This window comes from Pipistrellus kuhlii, unplaced genomic scaffold (genome assembly GCF_014108245.1).
Source record: "Pipistrellus kuhlii isolate mPipKuh1 unplaced genomic scaffold, mPipKuh1.p scaffold_m20_p_4, whole genome shotgun sequence".
Classification (NCBI taxonomy): Eukaryota; Metazoa; Chordata; class Mammalia; order Chiroptera; family Vespertilionidae; genus Pipistrellus; species Pipistrellus kuhlii.
The window spans coordinates 78,391,225-78,414,639 of record NW_023425540.1 but is presented as its reverse complement, the minus strand read 5'-3'; the positions used below and the strand labels follow the sequence as shown (position 1 = coordinate 78,414,639).

General features: G+C 44.9%; 1 protein-coding gene and 1 pseudogene across 4 annotated transcripts in view; both read right to left on the bottom strand.

Annotated features, from left to right (window-relative positions):
- Positions 1-904: 904 nt before the first annotated feature.
- TMC7 (transmembrane channel like 7) overlaps positions 905-23,415 on the bottom strand; it is a 52,340-nt gene continuing 29,829 nt past the window's right edge. For 3 of the 4 annotated variants that reach the window (XM_036410331.2, XM_036410333.2, XM_036410335.2), the window contains 10 exons: positions 21,656-21,803; positions 20,552-20,725; positions 18,664-18,821; positions 15,504-15,621; positions 15,092-15,189; positions 12,570-12,756; positions 9,283-9,413; positions 6,831-6,986; positions 3,777-3,855; positions 905-2,972 (listed from right to left, as the gene is read on the bottom strand). In XM_036410331.2, coding sequence (XP_036266224.1) covers positions 2,907-2,972; positions 3,777-3,855; positions 6,831-6,986; positions 9,283-9,413; positions 12,570-12,756; positions 15,092-15,189; positions 15,504-15,621; positions 18,664-18,821; positions 20,552-20,725; positions 21,656-21,803 — 1,315 coding nt within the window. In that variant the 3' untranslated portion in view covers positions 905-2,906. The remainder of the gene's footprint in view (positions 2,973-3,776; positions 3,856-6,830; positions 6,987-9,282; positions 9,414-12,569; positions 12,757-15,091; positions 15,190-15,503; positions 15,622-18,663; positions 18,822-20,551; positions 20,726-21,655; positions 21,804-23,415) is intronic. The other variant, XM_036410332.2, reaches the window with a different exon arrangement.
- On the bottom strand, positions 6,259-6,356 carry LOC118703977 (annotated as a pseudogene).

Genomic DNA, 23,415 nt, shown 5'->3' with positions numbered 1-23,415 from the left:
AGCAGATCAAGGCCTGGCTGGCATGGCTCAGTGGATGAGCATCAACCTATGAACCAGGAGGTCACAGTTTAATTCCTGGTCAGGGCACATGTCAGGGTTGCAGGCTCAATCCCCAGTGTGGGGCGTGCAGGAGGCAGCCAATCAGTGATTCTCTCTCATCATTGATGTTTCTATCTCTCCCTTCTTCTCTGAAATCAATAAAATATATTTATAAAATAAGAAATAAAAGCCGATTAAAGACAGGACACGCTTTGACTTGGTTGCTCTGCCTAGACCATGACCCCCTCCGGGGCTTTGCCTCAGGAATGCTGACCATTCTCCAGTCCCAGGAATGGGCTGAGCTGTTTGTAACATCAGAGATTAGTCAGCTTGTTGGACTTCAAGGTCCCGAAAGCTAGACTGCAGACGTGACCCTCCCCTTTTCCCTGTTACACTGTTAGCCGCAGGTCGACCTTTCTTCCTCACTGGGGTATAATCAGCCAGCTGGCAAAGGGGTGAGGGTGGGGTTAGAGCAGAATCTCCAGGATGACCTGCTGCTCTCCCCATACTGTGGGCATTATTGGAATAAACGTCCATATATGATTCAACTCTGTCTCTGCTGAATTTGGCTCAAGTAGTGACAGGCAGTCTCAGACCTGTTTAGTGTCCACTATCAGGGAGAGCACTTGAAATAATTTTATCTTTTAGGTTTAAACCATACACATACACCCTGCCACACACAGCATCAGCAGAGCCAAGGAGTCATCAAAACACTCATCGGATAATCTACAATTAAGCACTTCTTTTTTTCTCTCTGATTCTAGGGAAAGACAACGAATGACTTTATGAATTTATAATTGACCGTGCTCACTTGATTACTGACAAGAAACCTCTGTGAATTCAAATATACACCATCACATTGAAAAACCTTCAAGATGGTTTAATCAGTAGTTTTCATGCACATTTGTTAGTGGGAGCTGCACTTTGAATGATTATACAGACATCACTTCAAGTTATCAAAATACATATATCAAAACATTCAAGAGGTATGTAAATTAGCATTTAAAACAAATATATTAGCATATTTCAGTATCATTTTTATAATAGGGAAAGAAAACAGAGCTTTCATTTCTCTTTTCTCTCTATCTCTATCACACACACACATACACACACACACACACACACAGAAAACTTGGCTATCCTCAGAAGTATGGTAAAGGCGAGAATATATATATATATATATATATATATATATATATATATATATATTAGATAGAAATGCCCCAAATTGGAATTTTTTAAAAGTGAGGGTTGCATGAACTTTTGTTTACTCAAAATTCCATGATCCTAGTTTATAGACATAGAAAACATAAACCTTAAAGAGAGAGAAAAGGCTTGAGAGGCTCACTGGTCTCACGGGTACAAAAATATCCCATGTTCGCCCTCACTGTGTGGAAGGAAAGTAACTGACCTGGAGGAAAGGGACAAGCCTACAGCAACGGGCAGGCCTGTCAGCTGGCTGGCTTCTCGGAGCAGTCATCTTTTTCTAATGGCGGGGGGAGGGGGAAATATTCTTAACGGCAGCAGCGTTCTGAAACCTGCATCCAAGTGAAATTCCAGCTACCCCCAGGAAAGGTTCAGTCCGTGACAGGCAGGCTGCCGCAAACAGTACATGACAAAACAAATGATCTGAAGATGTAAAAACAAAGCCATTGTCACATCAACCAATAACTTAGACTTACGCTAAAAAAAGTTCAGACCTATCCATTTCAGAAAGCTTATGCTGAGATATCGATGGCATACAGTTTTTACTGTAATTGAAATTACCTTCAGAGGTACGCTGCCTGTGCTGTAACACAAAGGCACTTGTGTTTGAAATTCTAAGCACAAGAAAACCAACAGGAGCCCTGAACGATTTGGATATTGTCTGATTTGCTACACTGGCACAGGCTGGTCTGATTAACAGGCAGAGCTATAACCCATATCCCCAAAGACACGTATGCCCATAAACCCACAACTCAAACACTCAACAGTCTTTCTAGCCTGGCTCTGAGGTGGACAGTGTCCTTCAGAAACAGCGACCTCCGTGCAGGAAAGGAAGTGGCATCTGGAGGACTATCCCTTTTCATGTTGGTGGCACGGGGCCCTCTCCCAAGCCTCCAAACTCAGGACTGGAAGGGAGCCGAGGGCTTGTGGGTATCGAGCCCCGTAAAGGCACTGTCCCCTGAGTAATAAGGCTGCAGCTAAGAAATCACTGCCGCCTGCAGCGATCCCCTCGGAAGGCTTCCTCGGTCCATCCAGAGGCCGTGACTCGCACAGCTGGCCCGGCTTTTCTCACCGGACCACCCTGTGTGGCCGAAATGACATAGCTGTCCTCTCCATGTTCCCACCGCGTGTTCCCAAATCATGATTCAAGGCTTTCTCTTCATTAAAATAATAATAATAATAATTTTTAAAAAATCAGGTTTCATTTTAAGTCCACAGAACTGTCCAAAAGGGTCACTGCTTCCTAAGGAACGCTTCTCAGTGTCAACCCCTAGGACCCGGTTCACAAGAATGACCCCAGCCTCGCGAACAGGTGACCCCTACCGTTATCTTTAAAGGACAAAGCAAAGAAGCCCTTAGAAATATAGAAGGTCTCTCCTCCCCGTTTTTTGTATAAAAGCTTAGAGGCGTCATACATCAGGTTTTGGCAGTCACCGAGTGGCTGGAACCTGCTTTTCTAAGTCCCTAAAGCCCTCCGCAGGAGCCGGGCCACGTACACTCGGCCACCACAGCCGCACACGTGAAGCCACCTTCAGGAAAGGCCTGGACTCCAGGAAAACACGCCTTAAAACATCCGCCGAAAAAGCCAGCTGCACGCTGCAGGCTCGGCAGGTCGCCACGCCAGCTTATCAACTCGCAGCAGCATCTTCTCAACAGGCTAGTCAGTTCCTCATGTCCCTCTGGGCTTCGGTTAGTTTCTGGATGAGGTAACGCTTGTCACGACTTTCCTGAGAAAAAGAAATCGGTGCCAGAGTCCATTCAATATCATGACTTCAACCTACTAAATGTCCTACCAGACACGAGGCCAAAGATGCTAAACACTGGACGATTGTAATGGCCTCCAGGCGGGTCTGTCTCTTTCACTCTGGCCCCCACCACAGCCCCTTGTCCAAAGAATGGACAGTGACCTTTAAGAAATGTCCATCAGACTTCTACTTCACACCCCCCAGTGGCTTCCTATCACAGTCAATTCTACCTAAGCTTCCGACCGACCAGAGCCATCAGGCTATGCTGTGACCCAGCTGCAAATCACCCTCATCTCGCCTCCCAGACCCACCACCTCCCTCCCCGCCCCCAGGAGTTCCCAGCTCATTTCCGCACTGTGGCCTCTGCCTGCTCCTCTCATCCCTGAGGCCTCCCACAATCAGCTCCTCCTCACTCAGGTCTGAACTATTGATACAAAGTCATTACCAGCTTCAGCAGCAAATGGCCCACTTGTCACTTTGCCTCGCTCGTATTTTCTTCTCAGCAGTTACTGCTATCAAAATTTATTTTTTCTTTAACTACTTAGCAATCTTTTCTTCTTCACCACTGAATACCATGAGGCACAGATAGTGCTTACTGTATATGCTGATGGAATGAATGTGTCGGTGAATGAATGAAGCTGGCGGAGGGCTGGCTTGAAGGCAGAGTTTGGGGGAGTGGTGGGGAGGGAGGGACAGCAGCATTCCTGGGAAAAGGGCTATTTTCCACTAGATGTCCCGGGGAAATGTCCCCCAGCCGTGGCCCCCTGGGCCTGCATGTTTCCTTACCAGGGACAGCTGCTCTCGGAGCTGGACGACCACCCGCTTATGCGCTCCGGCCAGGGCAATGAAGTAAAACATAACGAGGCTGCAACACAAGGGGAAGTGGTCACTAGGGTGTCTGTACCATTTAAAGGCCACTTAGAAAAACAACTTTCACCTGCAGTAGATTTACTCATTAGAAAAAGAAAAGACAACCCACACCTCTTCCAAACGGGGCACAGAAACAGTCGGAGGGGTGAAGGATCACTGTGCGATCCCTCTGGCCTCAGTTTTTTCATCTGTAAAATGGGGATAATACAGTAAAACCCAGGGATATCAAGCCTAAGATAATACAATTTTGAATAAAAGCAACTGGCAACAGGCTCCTGTTTTCTGTGCAGCCCTAAATCTCAAATGAGGGGGAGAGGGGGCAGTCATTGAAGTTAGTATCTTTGGGGAGTGGGGCAAGGGGTGTGGAGGAAAGCAGCAGGCAAACTCATTACATGAAGGGAGGGTGGTTTCCTGTCCATTCTCCCCAGATACTGCTGAGGAAATGAGGGCCACTGGAATCACTGTTATGATCGATCCTCTCCTGGAAGTCCCCACGGCCAAGGACAGGAAAAGTCCCAAAGATGTTGAAGCCAGATCAGGTAACCACCACCAGACGGTGCCAGCCAAACCCCAGCTGGGGTGAACGAATTAGGATGGAGGAGCTCCATCCCAGGATCCTCGGATGCAGGCTGGATGGCTGCCCAGCTCCCCAGGCCATTTTATTCATCTCATCAAAGGATCCTGCCTTTCACAGATAACTTTGGGGCCACTTCTTGCATCGTGGTGGGGTTTTACTGTACAATGTTCACATCACAGGGTAACTGTGATGCTTTCATGTGTTAATACACGTAAGCTACAATCAATTCCAGTTATCTGGCCATCTCTAGAGTCTCCAGGAACACTGAATTAGTGAATTCTGGACCAATGCCCTTAGAGGAACTATAGGCTTAGGTTTTGATGGTCACAAGATTTTTCTCAACTGATCAATACTTTAGCTGGTTTGGCTCAGTAGATAGAGCTTTGGCCTGCGGACTGAAGGGTCCCAGATTCCATTCTGGCTAAGGGCATATGCCGGGGTTGTAGGCTCCATCCCCAGTAAGGGGCGAGCCAATCAATGATTCTTATCATTGATGTTTCTATTTCTCCCTCTCTCTTCCTCTCTGAAATCAATAAAGAAATACATTAAAAACAAACCACTTTGTCTTATGTTTTTTGTTTGTTGAGAAAGGTTATCCATACATAACCTTGTTTCTGTTTAAAGACATTTAATATTCATTAGCACTGAACTTACAGCCAACAGCACTGTAACTCATGACTGAACGAAGCTTATCTAATATACGGATTATCTCTGCAAAGCACATCACAGCTTCTTGCACGTAGGAACACTAGACGGCACGTCAGCATTACAGTTGGGGTCTTCAAACAGTGAAATCACCAACCAAAAGCATAAAATGATAGAAACACAGCCAAAACCGGTTTGGCTCAATGGATAGAGCGTCGGCTTGGGGACTGAAAGGTCCCGGTTTGATTCCGATCAAGGGCATGTACCTTGGTTGCGGGCATATCCCTAGTAGGGGGTGTGCAAGAGGCAGCTGATTGATGACTCTCTCATCGATGTTTCTAACTCTCTATCTCTCTCCTTTCCTCTCTGTACAAAATCAATAAAATATATTTTTTTTTAAAATGATAGAAACACAGCACTAACTAGATTGCAGAAAGGGCACTTGCTTATGGTGTGAGAACTGGAATCAGACGACAGTGTACGTAAGGTCTTGTTTCACCTCAGCTGGGAAGGTGCATGCAATGGTCTGAATATTTGTGTCCCCCCTAAATTTACATGTTGGAATCCTAATGCCCAATGCGACAGTGTTAGCAGGTGGGGCCTTTGGGAGGTGATTATGTCATGAGGGTGGAGCCCTCAGGATCTGGATTAGTGCCCTGATAAAAGGGACTAAAAGCCCAGTGGCCCCTTCTGTCCTGGGAGGACACAGGGAGAAGTCTGTGAACTGGAAGAAGGTCCTCATGCAGCCATCTGGCACCCTGATTTGGGGCTCCCAGGCTCCAGAACTGTGAGAAATTCCTATTGTTTATAAGCCACCTCGTCTGTGTGCCATTTTATTATAGCAGCTTGAACAAACAAGGCAGTGCACGGCAAGAGACTCAAATGACCGAGAAGACTGCTGCGAATACCAATTCTGAGATTTCAAAAAGCTTTTAGTGAGTGGACACAGGGACATCACAGGAATAAAACATACAGACTCCATGAATAATGAGGACCCACTGTGATTAGAACAATGCGTAGCACGCAGTAAACTCTCAGTACACATTTGGGATTAGAATTATGTTAACACTCAATATGAATCACTGTGTAGCAAGATCCTCGTAACCCTTGCATATAACACCTGTCATTTACTGAGCCTTTAACGGCCAGGTCCTCTGCTGAGCATTTTTTTTTTTTTTTAATATAGAATGCTTCACGAATTTCTGTCATCCTTGCTCAGGGGCCATGCTAATCTTTGTATTGTTCCAATTTTAGTATATCGATACGTGCCACAGAAGCGAGCACTCTGCTAAGCACTTTACATGTGTTACCACATCTCCTTCTATATATATATATATATATATATATATATATATATATATATATATATATATATATATAATGACCCTAGGCCACACGGCTTATAACTGGTAGAGCCAAGGTCCAAGTTTGTGCTCTTTTCCCTGCTCGATAATCAGTTTCCTTTTCAAAAAGCAGTGGTTTTATAAATAATCAGTAATAATCAGAGGCAGTATTTATTAGGTTGTTTATAAGTCAGGCATCGGGTTAAGTGCCTTATGTGTAGGATCTTACTGAACTTGCTCAACGGCCCTCTGAAAGAGTTACTATTCTTATGCCCACATTAGAGATGGGAAAGCGAGGCTCAGGCACATCTAACGTGTAGCAGGCGAGTTCCCACTTCCCCCTGGCGAGAGGCCCACGTGCTTCCCTGGGAGTGACTCACAGCGGTCCAGGAGGTCCCCACTCACCAGATGATCATGAAGAAAGGCACCGCAAAGGCTTCCGACGTGACGCCGTAGACCAGGGACTGGAGCGAGCTGGGGAAGGTGCTCACCGTCTTGGGGACCACCTCCCAGGTGGTGTTGGAGTTGGTGAACGGCCCACAGGCTTTGGAGGAAGGGATGCTGCAGACACAGACCACGGAGCTCAGGTGAGGCGGGCTCCCAGGCTGAGTGCTCCTCCTCCACACGCCTACCAGGCTTTGTTACCGGTAACCTTCGAACAACTGCCTGACCTCACGGCCTTCTGGAATGTTCTGGTCAAAAGTGCTTACCCTGGAATTTCATCAAATCACGAGACCTGACTTCCAATTTACAGGAAATTCAGGGCAGAACAAGTTTAATGACACCATGAGAAAATAATCAGACAAATGCACAACGTGAGGATTCCGTTCTCCAGGCTCTGATTTAGGGGTGAGGAAACTGGTCTGGACTCTTCCAAAAAGCAAAGGTTAAAAGAGACATACCCGAAAGCAATGGGTAAAGCTGGAAAGATCCTCATCCTATATAATAAAAGGGTAATATGCAAATTGACCGAATGGCGGAATGACCAGAACACCCGCAGCCCCTTGCCCCAGCTAGCCCACCCCTGATGGCCCTCACTGGGCAGGCTGGCTGGACCCCTCCAGTGCACGAATTTGTGCACTGGGCCTCTAATTCTAAAATAAAGCTATGAAAGGCTATTTGGGGACAACTGGAGAAATTTGAAAATGGCAGGACTGTGATGTTAGTATTCATTTTCTTAGGTGTGACAATGTTATTGTGGATGCACAGGAAGGAGAATGGCCTTATTTTTAGGAGCTGCATCCTCAAGTATTTAGGGATAAACTCATGGTGCCTACAACTTAATTTCAAATGGTTCATCACACACACAAAAAGGTACCCATAGAGAGGAAATAACTATATCAAAATGTCAATAATTGGGGCATCCAGTTGAAGGGTATATAAGCTTTTATTGTGGCTATTTCTCCAACTTTTCCATAGGTTTGAAATTGTTCAAAGTACAAAGTAGGGAAAAAGTAAAACTCTGATTGGAAAAAAGGAAATTCTGCAAAGAACTGCCCACATTCACATCAAAAAGTTCTGTGTAGAAAGTTTTCCACTGCAGCCCTATTTTTATGGGTAAAAATAAATTCCTAAAAACCACCTAAGTGTTGTCTAAGGAAATGGATTCACAATTTACTTATTTTTAATTTATTGATTGATTAGGGAGATAGATGAAGGGAGAAATAAATGTATAAATATGGATTATGTGCCATGTCAATATATGTATTATATTTTAAAAATCAAAGCTAAAAATATTTTAAAAGAGAATTCTTTATGTACTGTCATGGACAATGGCACAATATAAAATTAAGGGGGGGGGGGAGATAAGCTGCCAAACAGTATTATAGCATTATTCCACAGGTAATATTTTAAAAGAAATATATTGTTTATGAATTTCTATAAGTATTCACAAAATGTTAACAGTGGTTACCTAAGAGTGGGATTATGAGGTGAAGAAAAAGAGTAATTTTTCCTCTTTAATTTACACCCTTCTGTACTATTTGAAAATTTTATGTATAATATATTACTGTAACAAACAATAAAATATATATTCAAGTTAGTTAAAAAATAAAGTATAAGAGACAGATTCCAAATTGAAGTATTTTAACTTAAAGAAATTAAATTCTATGAGAGTGTAAGTCAGCAAACTAGAGACCATGGACCAAATCTGGCCCCCCACCTGTTTTTTATAAGTAAAGTTTTATTGGAACACAGTCATGTCATTAGTTTATATATTGTCTGTGGCTGCCTATGGACACCACATGACCCTCAGAGCCTAAATTATTTACTATCTTACCTTTACAGAGAAAGTTTGCTGGCCTCTGGTATGAGTGATTACACACCGAGGGAGTGGCATGACCGGGGTTTGAAACCTCAACTTCTGCTCCTCAGTCCAGAACAGAGCATCTCTGCTCTTTTCCAAATTCTAAACCAGACTCTATATTCATATGTTAAATGTCTTCTATGGCACATAGAAAGTGTTAAATAAATGTTTGCTAAGTGCAAATCCTCCACTGAAGTGGCAGGAATATAGGTGACTTCCTGCTCTTTTTTATAATCAGACACAATCCAAATGGGGACTGGAAGAGAAGTCTCAGGAGAAGGGAACTGGATAGGACAGACCCCCAACTGGCACTCTCAAAAGTGATGGCCACCCAGCAAGCTCAAGTTCTGGAAGTGGACCCGGACAATCCAGCCACCAGAGGGAGCTTCCAAAGCAAGGACGGGCCTGGCTAAACCTGGAGCAACTTCCTGACCAGAGCTCTGAGGGTGGCACCCTGTGAGCAAAGCCCATAGGAAACGCTAGGGACCCTTCAGCAAAAGGGGATCCTGTCAGGAGGCAGGGAACTGTTTTAGAAAACCGAGTGGTACTTACTGTGCCATGCTGATTGTCAGCGGTATTACTGCCAAGCACAGGCCGATCAACAACACCAGCAGGAAGAAGAAATTAGAATTGGATGCTCTGAACTGCCTTGGGGACGGTCTGCAGGTGTGAAGAAGGCTCACCTACGGGGAGAGAAAAAAGAGAGGAAGCATTCAGAGTACAGCTTCCTTGAGGATAAGTGAGCAAGGTCAAGCATTGCAGTGGAAATGTAAATTGGTCTAATCTTTCTACAGGGCAGTGAGCAATCTAAATCAAAATGAAAAATGTTTAATCCAGACCCCAACACTGGGCCAAAATACATGTATGTGGATGTTTACTGCTATTGTTGTTGTTATCAAGGAACAACTAAACCAGAACAACCAAAATAGCTATCAAGGAGGTGGGGATAGTCCTTAAAGGTTAAAAAGTTACACCTAGCCCTAGCTAGGTTTGGCTCAGTGGATAGAGCATCGGCCTGTGGACTGAAGGGTCTCAGGTTCGATTCCAGTCAAGAGCATCTGCCCTGGTTACAGGCTCAATTCCCAGTAGGGAACGTGCAGGAAGCAACTGATCAATGATTCCCTCTCCTCGTAGATGTTTCTATCTCCCTCCCCTCGCCCTTTCTCTATGAAATTAAGAAAAATATGTTGCTTTTTTTTAACAAAAAGTTACACCCACACAACAGAATACCATGTAGCCCCCAGAAAGGAGGAGAAAGCGAGCTTTACATCCTATGTGGTGCTATGAAATGAAAAGGATAGATTTCACCACTCTGTCCTGTATGACTTCATTTAAGTTTGTTTTAGGTTTTGCTTTGTTTTTTTAGTATTCTTTAACCAGAGGCCTGGTGCATGAAATTCATGCACGGGGTAAGGGGGGTGTCCCTCAGCCTGGCCTGTATACTCTCGCAATCTGGGACCCCTCGGGGGATGTCCCCAAGGGATGGGCCTAAACTGGCAGTTCGGTATCGAGCCTAAATCAGTCAGATATCCCTCTCGCAATCTGGGACCACTGGCTCCTAACCACTCAACTGCCTTCCTGCCTGTCTGACCACCCCTAACCACTTGTCTGCCTGCCTGGTCGCCCCAACCACTCGCCTGCCTGCTTGCTGTAACCACTCTGCCTGCCTGCTTGATCGCCCCTAACTGCCTGCCTCCTCCCCGCCACCACGGCTTCATCAGAGAGGACATCCAGAATGACATCCGGAAGGTCGTTTGGCTGTCCAGTCTAATTAGCATATTACACTTTTATTTTTTCAGATAGGGGTTTAAATATGTATTAAATGGATCTATAGCCCTGGCCAGGCAGCTCAGTTGGTGAGAATGTTGTCAGATTTGATCCCCAGTCAGAAAACATACAAGAACTAACCAATGAACCCATAAATAAGTGGAACAACAAATCTCTCTCTCTCTCTCTTACCAATAAATAAAATAAATTGATCTATAATACTCTATAAAAATGTATTTTATTTGAATTCTTATAAGCATATTTACTTTTCCTATATTTTATTTATTTGCTTTTAATTCTCACATGAGATATTTTTTCCATTGATTTCTTTTAAAGAGAGTGGAAGGAAGGGTGAGGAATGGGGGAAGAGAGAGAGAAAGAGAAACATCAATGTGAGAGCAACAGATTGATTGATTGCCTCCCACTTGAACTCCCATTGGGGGGGGCAGGGAATTTGGTCTGCAGGCCAATGCTGTAATCCCTGAGCCTAACTGGCCAGGGAAATTTTCCCTATATTTTAAAGTAAGTATTTCCATTGAGGGGAGAAAAGACTTGAAAGACATATCAAATGGGGAGGGGGAAAGAGGTACACTAACAGGCATAATATTTCTCTTTAATATTTTTAAATGCTATTATTGGGAGTAGACTCTGAGCTCTTCTCATTTCAGCAGCAGCCAGAACATCTTGTGAGCAGAGCACACTGAGTTCCAAGGACACTTGGTACCCTGTGTGGGGCAGTCGGTCAGTCAGGCCTGGACTGAGTGTCAGGACTTAGCCCAGTGCCCCTGACCCAGGCCATCCCACGCTGTCTGCACTGAGCTGCAGGCTGAAAAGTCACTGGCCAACCAATATTTTCGGGAAAGGGAAAAAGTTCCTATGAGCTTTTTCTTCTCTCTTCTTTTTTAAAAAAAGTATATTTTTATTTATTTCAGAGAGGAAGGAACAGGGAGGGAAAGATAGAAACACCAAATGATGAGAAAGAATCATTGATCGGCTGCCTCCTGCACACCCCCCACTGGGGATCTAGCCCACAACCCGGACATGTGCCCTTGACCGGAATCGAACCTGGGACCCTTCAGTCCGCAAGCCGATGCTCTATCCACCGAGCCAAACCAGCTAGGGCTCTATTTCTTCTTTGGCGACTTCAGCCAAATGAAGATTCCCAAAGAAAGCATCAGAACATTCTTCAAAGGCCAAAACATCCAGGTAGAATGTTTGGCCTAATTCAAGGTCCTGCTCACCAGGTTAAGTGGCTCTGGAGTGAGAGAAATCCAGATTCAAATCTGAGGAGTCACTTATAAGCAGTGTGACCATGGACCAGTTACTTAACCTCTCTGAACTTCAGCTTCCTAAGTGTTCAGCAGAGGAGGAGCACATGGCATTACAATCATCTGCTATTACTATTAATACTATTATTATTTCCGTTTCTGAATCCTCAGGCCTTGGTATTAGAGGTAATCGATGAATGTTTGGCTTGTTAACAAAGGATACCTCTGGAAGAAGGGATGAGAGTCACTGTATACATATCTCTACTGTTTAAATGTTTAATATTGAGCATACCCTGCCTCTATAACAAAGAAAAAGAAGTTTGGTTACTAAGCCCAGGTAGGCTAGTCATCTGCAGGCCACATTACCCATTCAGCACTTATTTCAGACACAGTGCCTTGGGCCTGCCAGCTATTGGAGAACCCACACAAATAACTGAGGCCTGAACATCAATTCACGGGCTCCAAAATCCAAACAGAAAATTACACAATTTAAATTAAAAACCACTGCATTAAACATTGCCAAAGTGTCCCACTGTCAACTGGTCAATAATCGCAACTCAACACTTAGACAGCTGCATGTAAAAATGACAGTTAAATTACAGAAGCAAAACAACATTTACCAGAACTCTCAAAATTATAAAATGTGAACATCTTTTTTTCCAGAATAGAAGCATGTATCAAATAAGGGATGTAATTTCGAGGTATCTGACAGAATGTGGGTGAGCTCCAAACACGGGTACCGAATGCCGTGCAAGGTCAAGAATGATGCCGGGTATCAGTCTGCCATCCCCACCTTCTCCTCACCTCTTTCACGTAGAAGATGATGATGAATTTCACAGTTGCAATGGCAGGGAGGAGGGGCGAGAAAAAGGCTCCGATCCAGCAAATGGTTTGCCCATACACGATGCCCAGAACATTATCCGGAATGGCAAACTCCTGCTGCCCCCAGCACTGCATCAGCTTCCAGGAGGAGCAGTACGTCCCCAGGAGCCTGGAGACAAAGGGGACAATTTCTCATTCGCACCACCAGCGTCCGCCAAAGCCACAGAACCACGTCCACAAAACGAGGGCCATTTCCTCACAGATCTGGGAACCCGTTAGTCACAAGTCTAGAAGATGCAAAGGACAGTGAATTCTGGAACCATAAAACCAGGGTCTGAGTCTCAGATCTACAACTGACCAGCCGAATAAATTTAGAGAAGGCTCGTTTTTCTCATCTGGAACATGGTGTGGGTTTATGACACAACTTAGTTCACGGGGTTGAGGTGACGATAAACAGCATGGGCAGGACCTGTGCTCTGGCTTGCCACTCAGCCCACAAAGTCATGTGCATCCACGCAGCAAATGGCTTATGGAGACCCTACCACCTCGCATGCTGAAGTCCTAGAGCTTCCTACAGACACCCTCAGGCCAGGGGCCTGAGACAAACACACACCATCGTTCACTATAGCATTGCCATGTATTCCCAAAGATACTCCGGACAACCTACGTGCCCACAATTTGGGCCTGGGTTGACAAATTATAAGCCATGGATACAGTAGTATATTATACAGTCCTTAAATGAGGGAAATCCATGTGTCCTCCCATGGAAAATTCTTGATGCTTTGTTTGTATGCGAGGAAAAAAGCAAGCTGCCAACCAATCAATGCACCGTGATCCCATTTAAGGGGGGAAATGCACACTTCTAGTAAGAACTAAGTCTATGTACACATGTATTTATGCAAATGACTTTTTACTTTGAAGGACTGCTGGGTCTTCCCCAAATTATTAACAATGGCCATCTCTGAGGAGTGGGATGGGTTTGGGGAGTTAGAGGTTTGGTAACAAATAAGAACTCTCAATATTCTTCAGATTCCTGTATTTATTTAAATTCTAAATATTCACAAAATTTTAACAAGGACATATTCATGTCATATTTGTATGATGTTTATTTTTAAAAATATTTTTCTTGATTTCAGAGAGGAAGGGAGAGGGAGAGAAAGACAGAAACGTCAATGATGAGAGAGAATTGGTGATTGGCTGCCTCCTGCATGCTCCCCACCACGGACCACACCTGCAACCTGGGCTTGTGCTCTGATCGGGAATTGAACCATGATCTCTTAGTTCATAGGTTGACACTCAACCATTGAGCCATGCTGGCTGAGCTGTATAATTTTTAAAGGGCAGTTTCTTTTTTGTAACTTATTAAAGTATGTTCTTATTGATTTTGAGAGAGAGAGGAAGAGACAGAAACACTGTTGAGAGAAACATCAACATTGATCGGCTGCCTCATGCACACCCCGTGCTAGAGATTTGAGCCCACAACACGGGCATGTGCCCTGGCCAGGAATCGAACAGGTGACCTCTGGTGCATGGGTAGACAGACACTCAACCCCTGAGCTATTATACAATGGTGGTCAAGGACAGTTTCTTTTTTAATGTTTATTTTAAGGTCTTACTGGACTTTCTGACATGCTCACAGAAGTTGTACTTCTGGGTAAAAAGTCTTATTAAGTGAGCAGTGTTTCACTTAAGACTCAGGGAGATGCCGAGAATAATTTAAAAGGTGACAGAATAGTAATGATAATCATAATAATGAGTTAATATTTTGCTGAGCTTCGAAGCATGGAGTGTTCTTAGTACTTTTCTCTGCGTTTTCTCATTTCATCCTCACCATGGTGCTGTGAGGTGGGCACTGCTACTGCCCCATTTCACAGGTGGGAAAATAAGCTCAGACCTTCCTTAAAGTGCCTGCCCAAGGTCACATGACTAGCAAGTGGCAATGCTGGTGCTTGAACTGGGTCAGGAAATGGGGTGTCCACTGAGGTTGGAGGGCCTTCCCTGACAGGGCTGTGGCTATGCTGATGGCAGGAAGTCATCCCCATGGAAACCTCATGAAAAACAACATTTCCACTCCTCACACCGCCTTTCGGGGGAACTTAATGGACTAAGGCAGTGGTCGGCAAACTCATTGTCAACAGAGCCAAATACCAACAGTACGACGATTGGAATTTCTTTCGAGAGCCAAATTTTTTAAACTTAAACTTCTTCTAACACCACTTCTTCAAAATACTCTCTCCCAGGCCGTGGTATTTCGTGGAAGAGCCACACTCAAGGGGCCAAAGAGCCACATGGGGCTCGCAAGCCGCAGTTTGCGGACCACGGGACTAAGGGATTGATGGCCTGGAGCTGTTTGAAAGTCACCGGATGGATGTCAGTGGTTTCCAGGCACTGTGAACTCACCCAGCACTTTCTGGAGAGCAGCTGTGAGAGGATCCTCCAGTAGGGGTAGGGGCGGCAGGAGTGGGGTAGTAAGGGGGGGCGGGGGGAGTATCCCTCACACTTACTTTCTGGGAAAATCCACAAAAAGTGTCCCAGCCAAGATGATGATGAAGTCGAAGATCATCAGCTTGTACATTTCCTGCCCAACTTGGGTTTCCCAGCACTAAAACCAGACAAGGGGAGAGACAATGAGACACGACTCAGGGCAGAGAAAGCCAGCTTCTCAGACTCCGCCCAGTGCCCATCCTCTTCCCAAACCCTGTCGCCTCTGGAGGCTGTCAGCTGATGCTCCCCTGAGCTCCGGCACACACCGGTTTCCAAGCCCTTAGAAGGGCCTGGTGTGCCAGACTCTGCTACACAGCGAGAAAGCGGATCAACGGGAATTCAAACCCATGCCTTCAAGATTCTTCTCTCAGCCCTGAGACTGTTTCTCCGAAAGGACCCACTCCGCAGGACGCTCCCGCCCCACAGCCTCACCGGGTAGAGTTTCTGGTTGTAGCCACAGAGCTCACAGGAGTTGTTATCACAGGATGTAATCTTGGAGCCCAGGGTGAACACCAGCACACAGATGGTCGCCAGCCGCATGAAGACACACCTGCAGGAAGAGAGGAAGAGGAGGCCTGTGGCAGGCTGGGCCCTTGCACAAGAGCTAGTGCGCAGAGAAGCCGCCTTTCTTAAAAGCAAACTCACAAATGGGGAGACTTTCTGTTTGGGACGGACGATGAGCAAGCTTTGGAAGTAGGTAGTGGTGATGGTGGCTCAACACTTAATGCCACCGAGTTGTACACTTAAAAATGGCAAATTTTGTTCATCCGGTGTGGCTAAGAGGCTGAGCCTTGACCCATGAACCAGGTCACGGTTAGATTCCTGGTCAGAGCACAGGCCCAGATTGTGGCTCCATCCCCAATAGGGGGTGTGCAGGAATCAATGATTCTCTCCCACTGATGTTTCTATCTCTCCCTCTCCCTTCCTCTCTGAAATAAATAAAATCATGTTTTAAAACGGCAGATTTTATGCTAATATGATACCACAATTTTTTAAATGGCAGAAAAAAAAAGGATAAGAAAACTAAGACCTCTTAATCTATGATGTTTTAGCCATAGTAGAGAACACTGTACATTTCTGGGGGGGAGGGGGAGAAATACTAATTGAATCTTATAAACATCAACTTTGAGAGATATGTAATATATTGAGAAGTGAAAAAAGCACATTGCAGAGTTTCGTATAGATACAAATCTACTTCTTTTTATTTATTTATTTATTTTTTTAATGTGGATGTTGGCATAAGCAGATGAGGGCTGCCTGGGGTAGCTGGATTCAATAAAGGAGTGCAGAGAGTACTATCGTTTTTTTTAAAGATGCTTTCTATTACGTGATTTGTAATTTTTTTTAACAGACATTAAAAGGTGGGCGGTAGGAAAAATCACATCCACACCATTGGCTCACTCTTCGCAGTGGACAGTGTGCCGCCTGACACTACGTGCCTGGTGGTGAGATGAGAACCAGAATCACCGAGGAGGTTTCTATAACGAAAAACTAAAGCAGAAGATAATAAAAAGTGTGAACCTACCCAGTAGTTTACCATGACTATGGCACAGGAAAAAAAAATACACTGTGAAAAAACAATGAACTAAATGCTGTCTATAGGACATTCTACAGGACAAATGCTCTAGTTTCCCCCAGAAGGATTCTCTAAAGAATAAAAGGGGCATACAATTCTATGCTACATCACCTGTATATTGTAGTGTGTGTTCATCACCCAAGTCAAGTCCCCTTCCATCACCACTTATCTCCCTCATGCCCTCGCCTACCTCCCACACCTTCCTTTCCCTTTAGTAATCACCATGTTGTTCAAACCAGGGCCCCACCCTACGCCCTGGTTTGAACAAATCAATCATACAGAGCCATCTGCAATTCCTTCAGGGAACTGACAATTTTATTAGGAGTCATGATCCTTGTCACTTAAGAGATATACCAGCCGAAACCGGTTTGGCTCAGTGGATAGAGCGTTGGTCTGCGGATTGAAAGGTCCCAGGTTCGATTCCAGTCAAGGGCATGTACATTGGTTGCGGACACATCCCCAGTAGGGGGTGTGCAGGAGGCAGCTGGTCGATGTTTCTCTCTCATCGACGTTTCTAGCTCTCTATCCCTCTCCCTTCCTCTCTGTGGAAAATCAATAAAATATATATATATATATATATTTTTTTTTTTTTTTAAAGAAAAAGAGATATACCGAAGTGTTCACAGGTGAAATGACATGTCGCCTGAGATCTGCTTTAAACAATCAAACAAAAGAAGTGAAGAGACAGAGGGGAGGGTGGGGTAGAGGGAGATGAAACGAGACTGACAATACGTTGGTAAAGGAAACTAAGTGACAGGTGCATGGGGTGTTCATTATACCATTCGTTCTGCTTAAAATTTTTCAAAATAAAAATATTTTTTAAAAATATGCAAATGGTCCTGGTTGGGTGGTTTGGTTGGTTGAAGCATCGTTCCTGTATACCAAAAGGTTGCAGGTTTGCCTCCCAGTCAGGAGCACATACCTAGATTTCTCAGGTTCAATCCCCAGGTATAGAAGGCAGCCGATAGATGTTTTTTTCTCTCCTCTCTCTCTCTCTCTCTCTCTCTCTCTCTCTCTCTCTCTCTCTCTGTTTTTCTTTCTCTCATCAATCTCTCTCTCTCTCTCTCTCTCTCTCTCTCTCTGTTTTTCTCTCTCTCTCTCTCTCTCTCTCTCTCTCTCTCTCTCTCTCTTTCTCTCATACACACACACACACACACACACACACACTCAAATCAATAAAAACATATTCTTGGGCGAGGTAAAAAAGATGCAAATGTAATCTGAGGCATTTGAGAAGCAGCAAAAAATGTTCACATCACATGATCCCCACCTGGTCCTCTCTAAATCATTTGTGTTAAGTTCCTGCGCCCTGCTTCATACCTGCCACTTTTTAAAACGAGACTGAGTATTTATTTAAAATGAGAAGAGGTATTCCAACAACTTACAGAAAGTCAACTGTAGCACACACTGTGGGTGACCTGGCCACCTTTTCTCAGCACTCACCATTCCAACAAATGCTTCAAGTTCCTCCTGCAAGGACTTGCAACTCTCTACCCAAGGCCCACCCATGAAGTGGTGGGTGGAAGTGTGGTGAGTCGAGGCCTCTGGGAGCCAGCCACTCTTAGGCAGCAGAGGCAGAATATCTGGTCTGGTTGGAAAGGCCAAGCTGTTTCCCACACGCACTCTGTAGTTACCCAGGAGGACTGAGCCCCCGTAACCAACAGCAGTAACTTGCCCAATAGCACACCATTTATCAGCTGCCTTTCCTTCCCTCTCACTTCCTTACCCCCCTTGTCATTTCTAACATCTTCAGAGCAACATCTCCTCACAGGGCCCCACCCTAAGCCCTTGGATGTGAATGCACTAAAACATGAACCAAAAATATAAAATTGATGAGTAGATTCTTGAGTCAGAGATTTCACTGAATGTGCATACTCTGATTCATTCGTGGGAGCTGTATGAACATTGAGGAGGATTACTGGCTTAACAGGAAAATGTGCCACAATTGATTAGCAATGTCTGCTAGAGGCAAGGGATGGGGCAAGTGGTGATCTGATTGGCGTGTCTAGACATTACCTAAGGATTGTCAGCCTGATCTCGAAGCCTGGGGAGTAATCTTCATAGTGGATGATCCTGGCGAAGATCACTGGGGTGATAAAATTGGCCAGAGTGATCACAATAGAAGGCAGGTACAATATCAAGAGGTTCTCTCCGAAAATCATCTTGTCAATTTCCTGTGAAGATAACAAAACTGATCAGGAGAATAATAAGGAAAGTTGCATCACACATGAATTGATCTTAAAAGAACTCAACTATATGTTTTAGGCTGTACACTTTCACCTTACACAGTGTTGTATATTGATTATACTTCAATAAAACTGGGGGAAAACCTATACTGTACATGTTTATTAGCAAACAAAACAAAATAAAACATACATGTCATTCAACAAGGCCTTTAAACATAAGCCATTCTCCTTCCTTGGGTGTTCAAATAAAAAACAAACAAACATGATCTAGCCAGTGTTTCCCAAACTTTTGACATATGTGTACCCCTTCTACAATTTTCGTAATGCTGAGTACCCCTCGTACTTATGAGAATGTAGAATTAGGCGCAGCTAAGCATGGTGCAGTGCATATCCCCACCAAACTCCGGTGCAACATGTACCCCCACCAAATTCTTCCCGAACATACTAGAAGGAAAATGAGCTCTACTGGATTTGTTTAGGTGAGATATAAGAAAAACAATCCATGTTTCTGTATCAGTGGGCAATGTATTTTCAAGGTTGTAATAATCTACCTAATAAAAGAGTAACATGCTAATTGACCATACCTTCACATCACCCACCAGCCAATCAGGAGTGGATATGCAAATTAACCCAACAAAGATGTTGGGTTAATTTGCATATACAGGCACCAAGCAGTCTGGAGTGAGGCACTTGAGTCATTGCCATGCGGACAACACAGGCATTCTGCACCACCCCAGCTACTTCAGCCTCTGGGCAGCGTGGGAAGTCAGAAAAGTGATCCAGGCCGGAGCAACGGCAGTGCTGGCAGCCAGGGGAAGGCAGGCCCATTCTTGCATAAATCTTCGTGCACAGAAGGCCTCTAGTTACTTATAAAAGCCATTTTTTCCTTCTTTAATAATAATAAACTATTGAACCACATATAGGGATATATGGGATAAAACTACATTTCCCAGCCTCCCTGTAGTTAGGTCCAGCTATCTGACCAAAAGGATATAAGTGGAACTTTTAAGTGCAACCTCAGGTCACAACCTTAAAGGGAAGGGGTGTGCCCTTCTCATCTCCTTCCCATTGGCTATATGGTAGGCTATCAAGTACATACAGAAGAGGGCCACACTTTAAGGGTGGCAGAGACACAGGATGCCCTGATGATTGATTTCATGAAGCAGAGCCACTAGACCAAACTGAGTTTTTATTTATTTATTTTTTTAAATATATTTTATTGATTTTTCACAGAGAGGAAGGGAGAGAGACACATCGACCAGCTGCCTCTTGCACACCTCCCTACCGGAGATGTGCCCACAACCAATGTACATGCCCTTGACCGGAATCGAACCCGGGACCTTTCAGTCCGTAGACCGATGCTCTACCACTGAGCCAAACCGGTTTGGGCCCAAATTGAGTTTTTAAAAGCACTGTTATTTTAGGTACATTGAGCCCCTACTAATAAGTAGAGGAGCTGGGGGTTAAATCAGGCAATCCAGCTGGATTTAAATATTGTGAGTTCCAGGGAGAGCAGTATTGCAAATATCCTATCTTGGATGCTTTTTCTTTCTATTAGAAGTGGAAATTGGTCACACTGATCTCTGGTTCTCTGTCATGTCAGCCGAATGACTGACATGTAAAACAGATGATAATGGTATCTGCCTCATAGGTTTACGAGGCATTTAGCCTAATGTCCCAACCAGGGTATAAGTTAAGAACATTCAAGGAGTCCTTACTTTTTTCATGTGTTCTTGTGAGAATATAGTTGCTCTATAGATTGCATAAAAGCATGCCGCTAACACAGCCAGAACAATACAGTTCAAGAACAGTCTCAGAGAGTAAATCCGTATCGTTTCTTGAGAGGTCCTTTCCGCTATTTTCTGCCGGATTCTTTCTTCCTCCAGGTCTGCCTGAGGAGCAAAGAAGACTCATCTGTGAGCATGGGGGGTGAAGGGCCCTCAGGGGTGGAACGTCTGACTTTATCTTCAGACCCCATCCCTCTTCAAGACTTTCCTTAAATATTCACCTTTCCCAAGATACCGTCCCAGATAGAGCCCAACTAGTGTTTGTGTTTAAGGACCAAAGCCAAGCTAGAACCCGCTATTTATGATAGCAATTAAGACTGCAATAAATGGGAAAACAGAACTATTAACCTATTTATGATATTACTTACATGTTACATGCATTATTTCTTGGAACAGTATGTAAGGTGGGCATATTTTTGTGTTTTGTTTTTAATTCAGCTTGGCCTCTGCTTTTAAAATAAATTTCAGTCTGTTTATGTTTAGTATAACAAATAACACATTTAATTTTATTTCTTCCATCTTACTTGATTAAAATTTGATACAATTGGCTCCCCCTCCGTCGGGGGAAAAGAGGGGGAGTAGGTTTGATCACAATGCTATTTTTTACTCCTTCTCTCCTTATTGAGAAATTCTCATACTTTTTCATATCACTCCACTCTACCGTATCATTGTAGCATTCTGTCTTTTGTCCTGTTTTTCCTGGTGTAAGTGATGTTTATGATGCCTCCTCACGAAGTTGAAAGATAACAGGGTGGCAGGGGGAGGAGGAAAGGGACCACTTCCTTCCACTCACTGCCCAGTCCCCACTTCCCTCCCAGCCCTTGTTTACAAGCTCACTTCGAGGAGGGACAGGGGTAGAAGGAGATCGACCCCAGGACGCTGTTCTCTGCTAAAAGCTCTCGAGAATGACAAAGTACTTGCTGAGCACTGGGAAAGCCTGGACCCCTCCCAGCTCCTCTGCAAGCTGCAGGGCCGCCGCCCAAGGCGCCACCTTGCTGGCAAAGCAGCCACCAAGAGAAAACCCGCGGCACTCACTCGGAGCTCGTACCGCAGGCTGCCGTGCTTGAGGTCCGCCATGCTCTGGCTGGTGATGCAGAAGTCCCAGCCGGCAAAGATCTTGTTGCAGTAACTCTGGAAGTGCTCCTCACTCCGGATCAGGTTGATTTTGAACCCTTCCACCGACCTGACCCCAAAACACGGTTATGCTTCTTATAAGAACAGCAGCAAAAGACAAGCCCATGGACTGACTTTGCCTAGAACAGTGGTCGGCAAACTCATTTGTCAACAGAACCAAAATTTCTTTTGAGAGCCAAATTTTTAAACTTAAACTTCTTCTAACGCCACTTCCTCAAAACAGACTCGCCCATGCCATGGTATTTTGTGGAAGAGCCACACTCAAGGGGCCAAAGAGCCGCATGTGGCTCGCGAGCCGCAGTTTGCCGACCACGGGTCTAAACTGCAGGTCTGTAAAACTCGATCTTCCCTGCCACCATCACCAAGCAACAAAGCCAGAACCCGAGCCAACCAATATTTCTTTACAAGAATCTCTCTGTCCCTCCAAGGGAGCCACCGCTCCCTCTTGTCCATACGCTGCCCATTTGGGTTGGGGAATGGACACACCGCAGGCAATTTTCATCTGCTAGCTTCCGCCTCAGGTCAGGAGTGCCCGCTGGGCTCTGGGGCTGTGTGGTGGTGAACTCGAGGCTTCAGGGAGGGAAACTCACTCCCAGCATCTTGGTCTCTTCTACTCCTGTGACAAGGAGCTTCACAGCCCCCTGGCTTACAGCACTGCTCCCACTCTCACATGGACAATGATGTGAGTAAGAGAGGTGACCATCATGATCCTGTCTGCCCTCCTTGGGGCAGAGACAGAAAGCCGTTCGTCAGAAATTTGTGGTTCCCCTTCCATAGTATAGTGTCAGTGCTGGGAAGTGGTTGCCAGCCAGGGATAACATTTCCTAGCCTCCCTTGCAGCTAGAGTCGATGGAGAGTGAGTGAGGAGTATCACTCAGGCCTAGTTTTTATGGAAACACCTTCCACGGGATACTCCCCCACGGCTGGTTCTCCCTTCCAGCTCTCAAAGGGAACGTCAAAGCTGCGTGCTGAAGAAGGCTGAACTTCGGCCCACCTGAGTCCCACAGTGACTAAGAAGATGCCCCTACCACACTAACCTGTGTCCCACTCAGAACTTTATGTAAGAAAGGTATACAACGTCTACATTGTACTTTTGGGGGGAAGTTATTCATTAATATTAAAGTAATTAATATTCCTCACTTTCCTTTTCCTGGAAATTGACACTAAGCCGCGTGCCCACTGGGGAAATGCCAGGTTCTCCTGTGATCCTAATCCACTGGCCACAGCTGAGGGTCAAGGCTGGGTACCTGAGCGAAGCAGAGCCGACAAATCACCTTAAAGGATTTCTGCACCCGTGACCCAGAGAGGCCCACGTGAGGAAACAGCCACCAGGAGAATCAGATATGAAGGAGCTCTTGCTTTGGGATATTTCAAAGTCACATCTTTATCGTTGTCCGTTCTGTAATTACTTTCCTCCCTTCCTTGGTTCTCTGAGCCACTCAACTGTCCTTTGCCCCCAGTTAGTCATATCTGGGTTTCTGCCATTTGAAATCTATGAGAGACCTGGTTAATAGACACACCGGACTGAAGATAAGGTTGGGGACATGGCACTGACATGTGTGCAATAATGATTGAGTGAAGATCTCCAGGCTGCTCCTCCAGCTCTCAAATCCTCCTCCACTGCCTTCACATCTTCACAGCCTCCAGAACACATACATCTT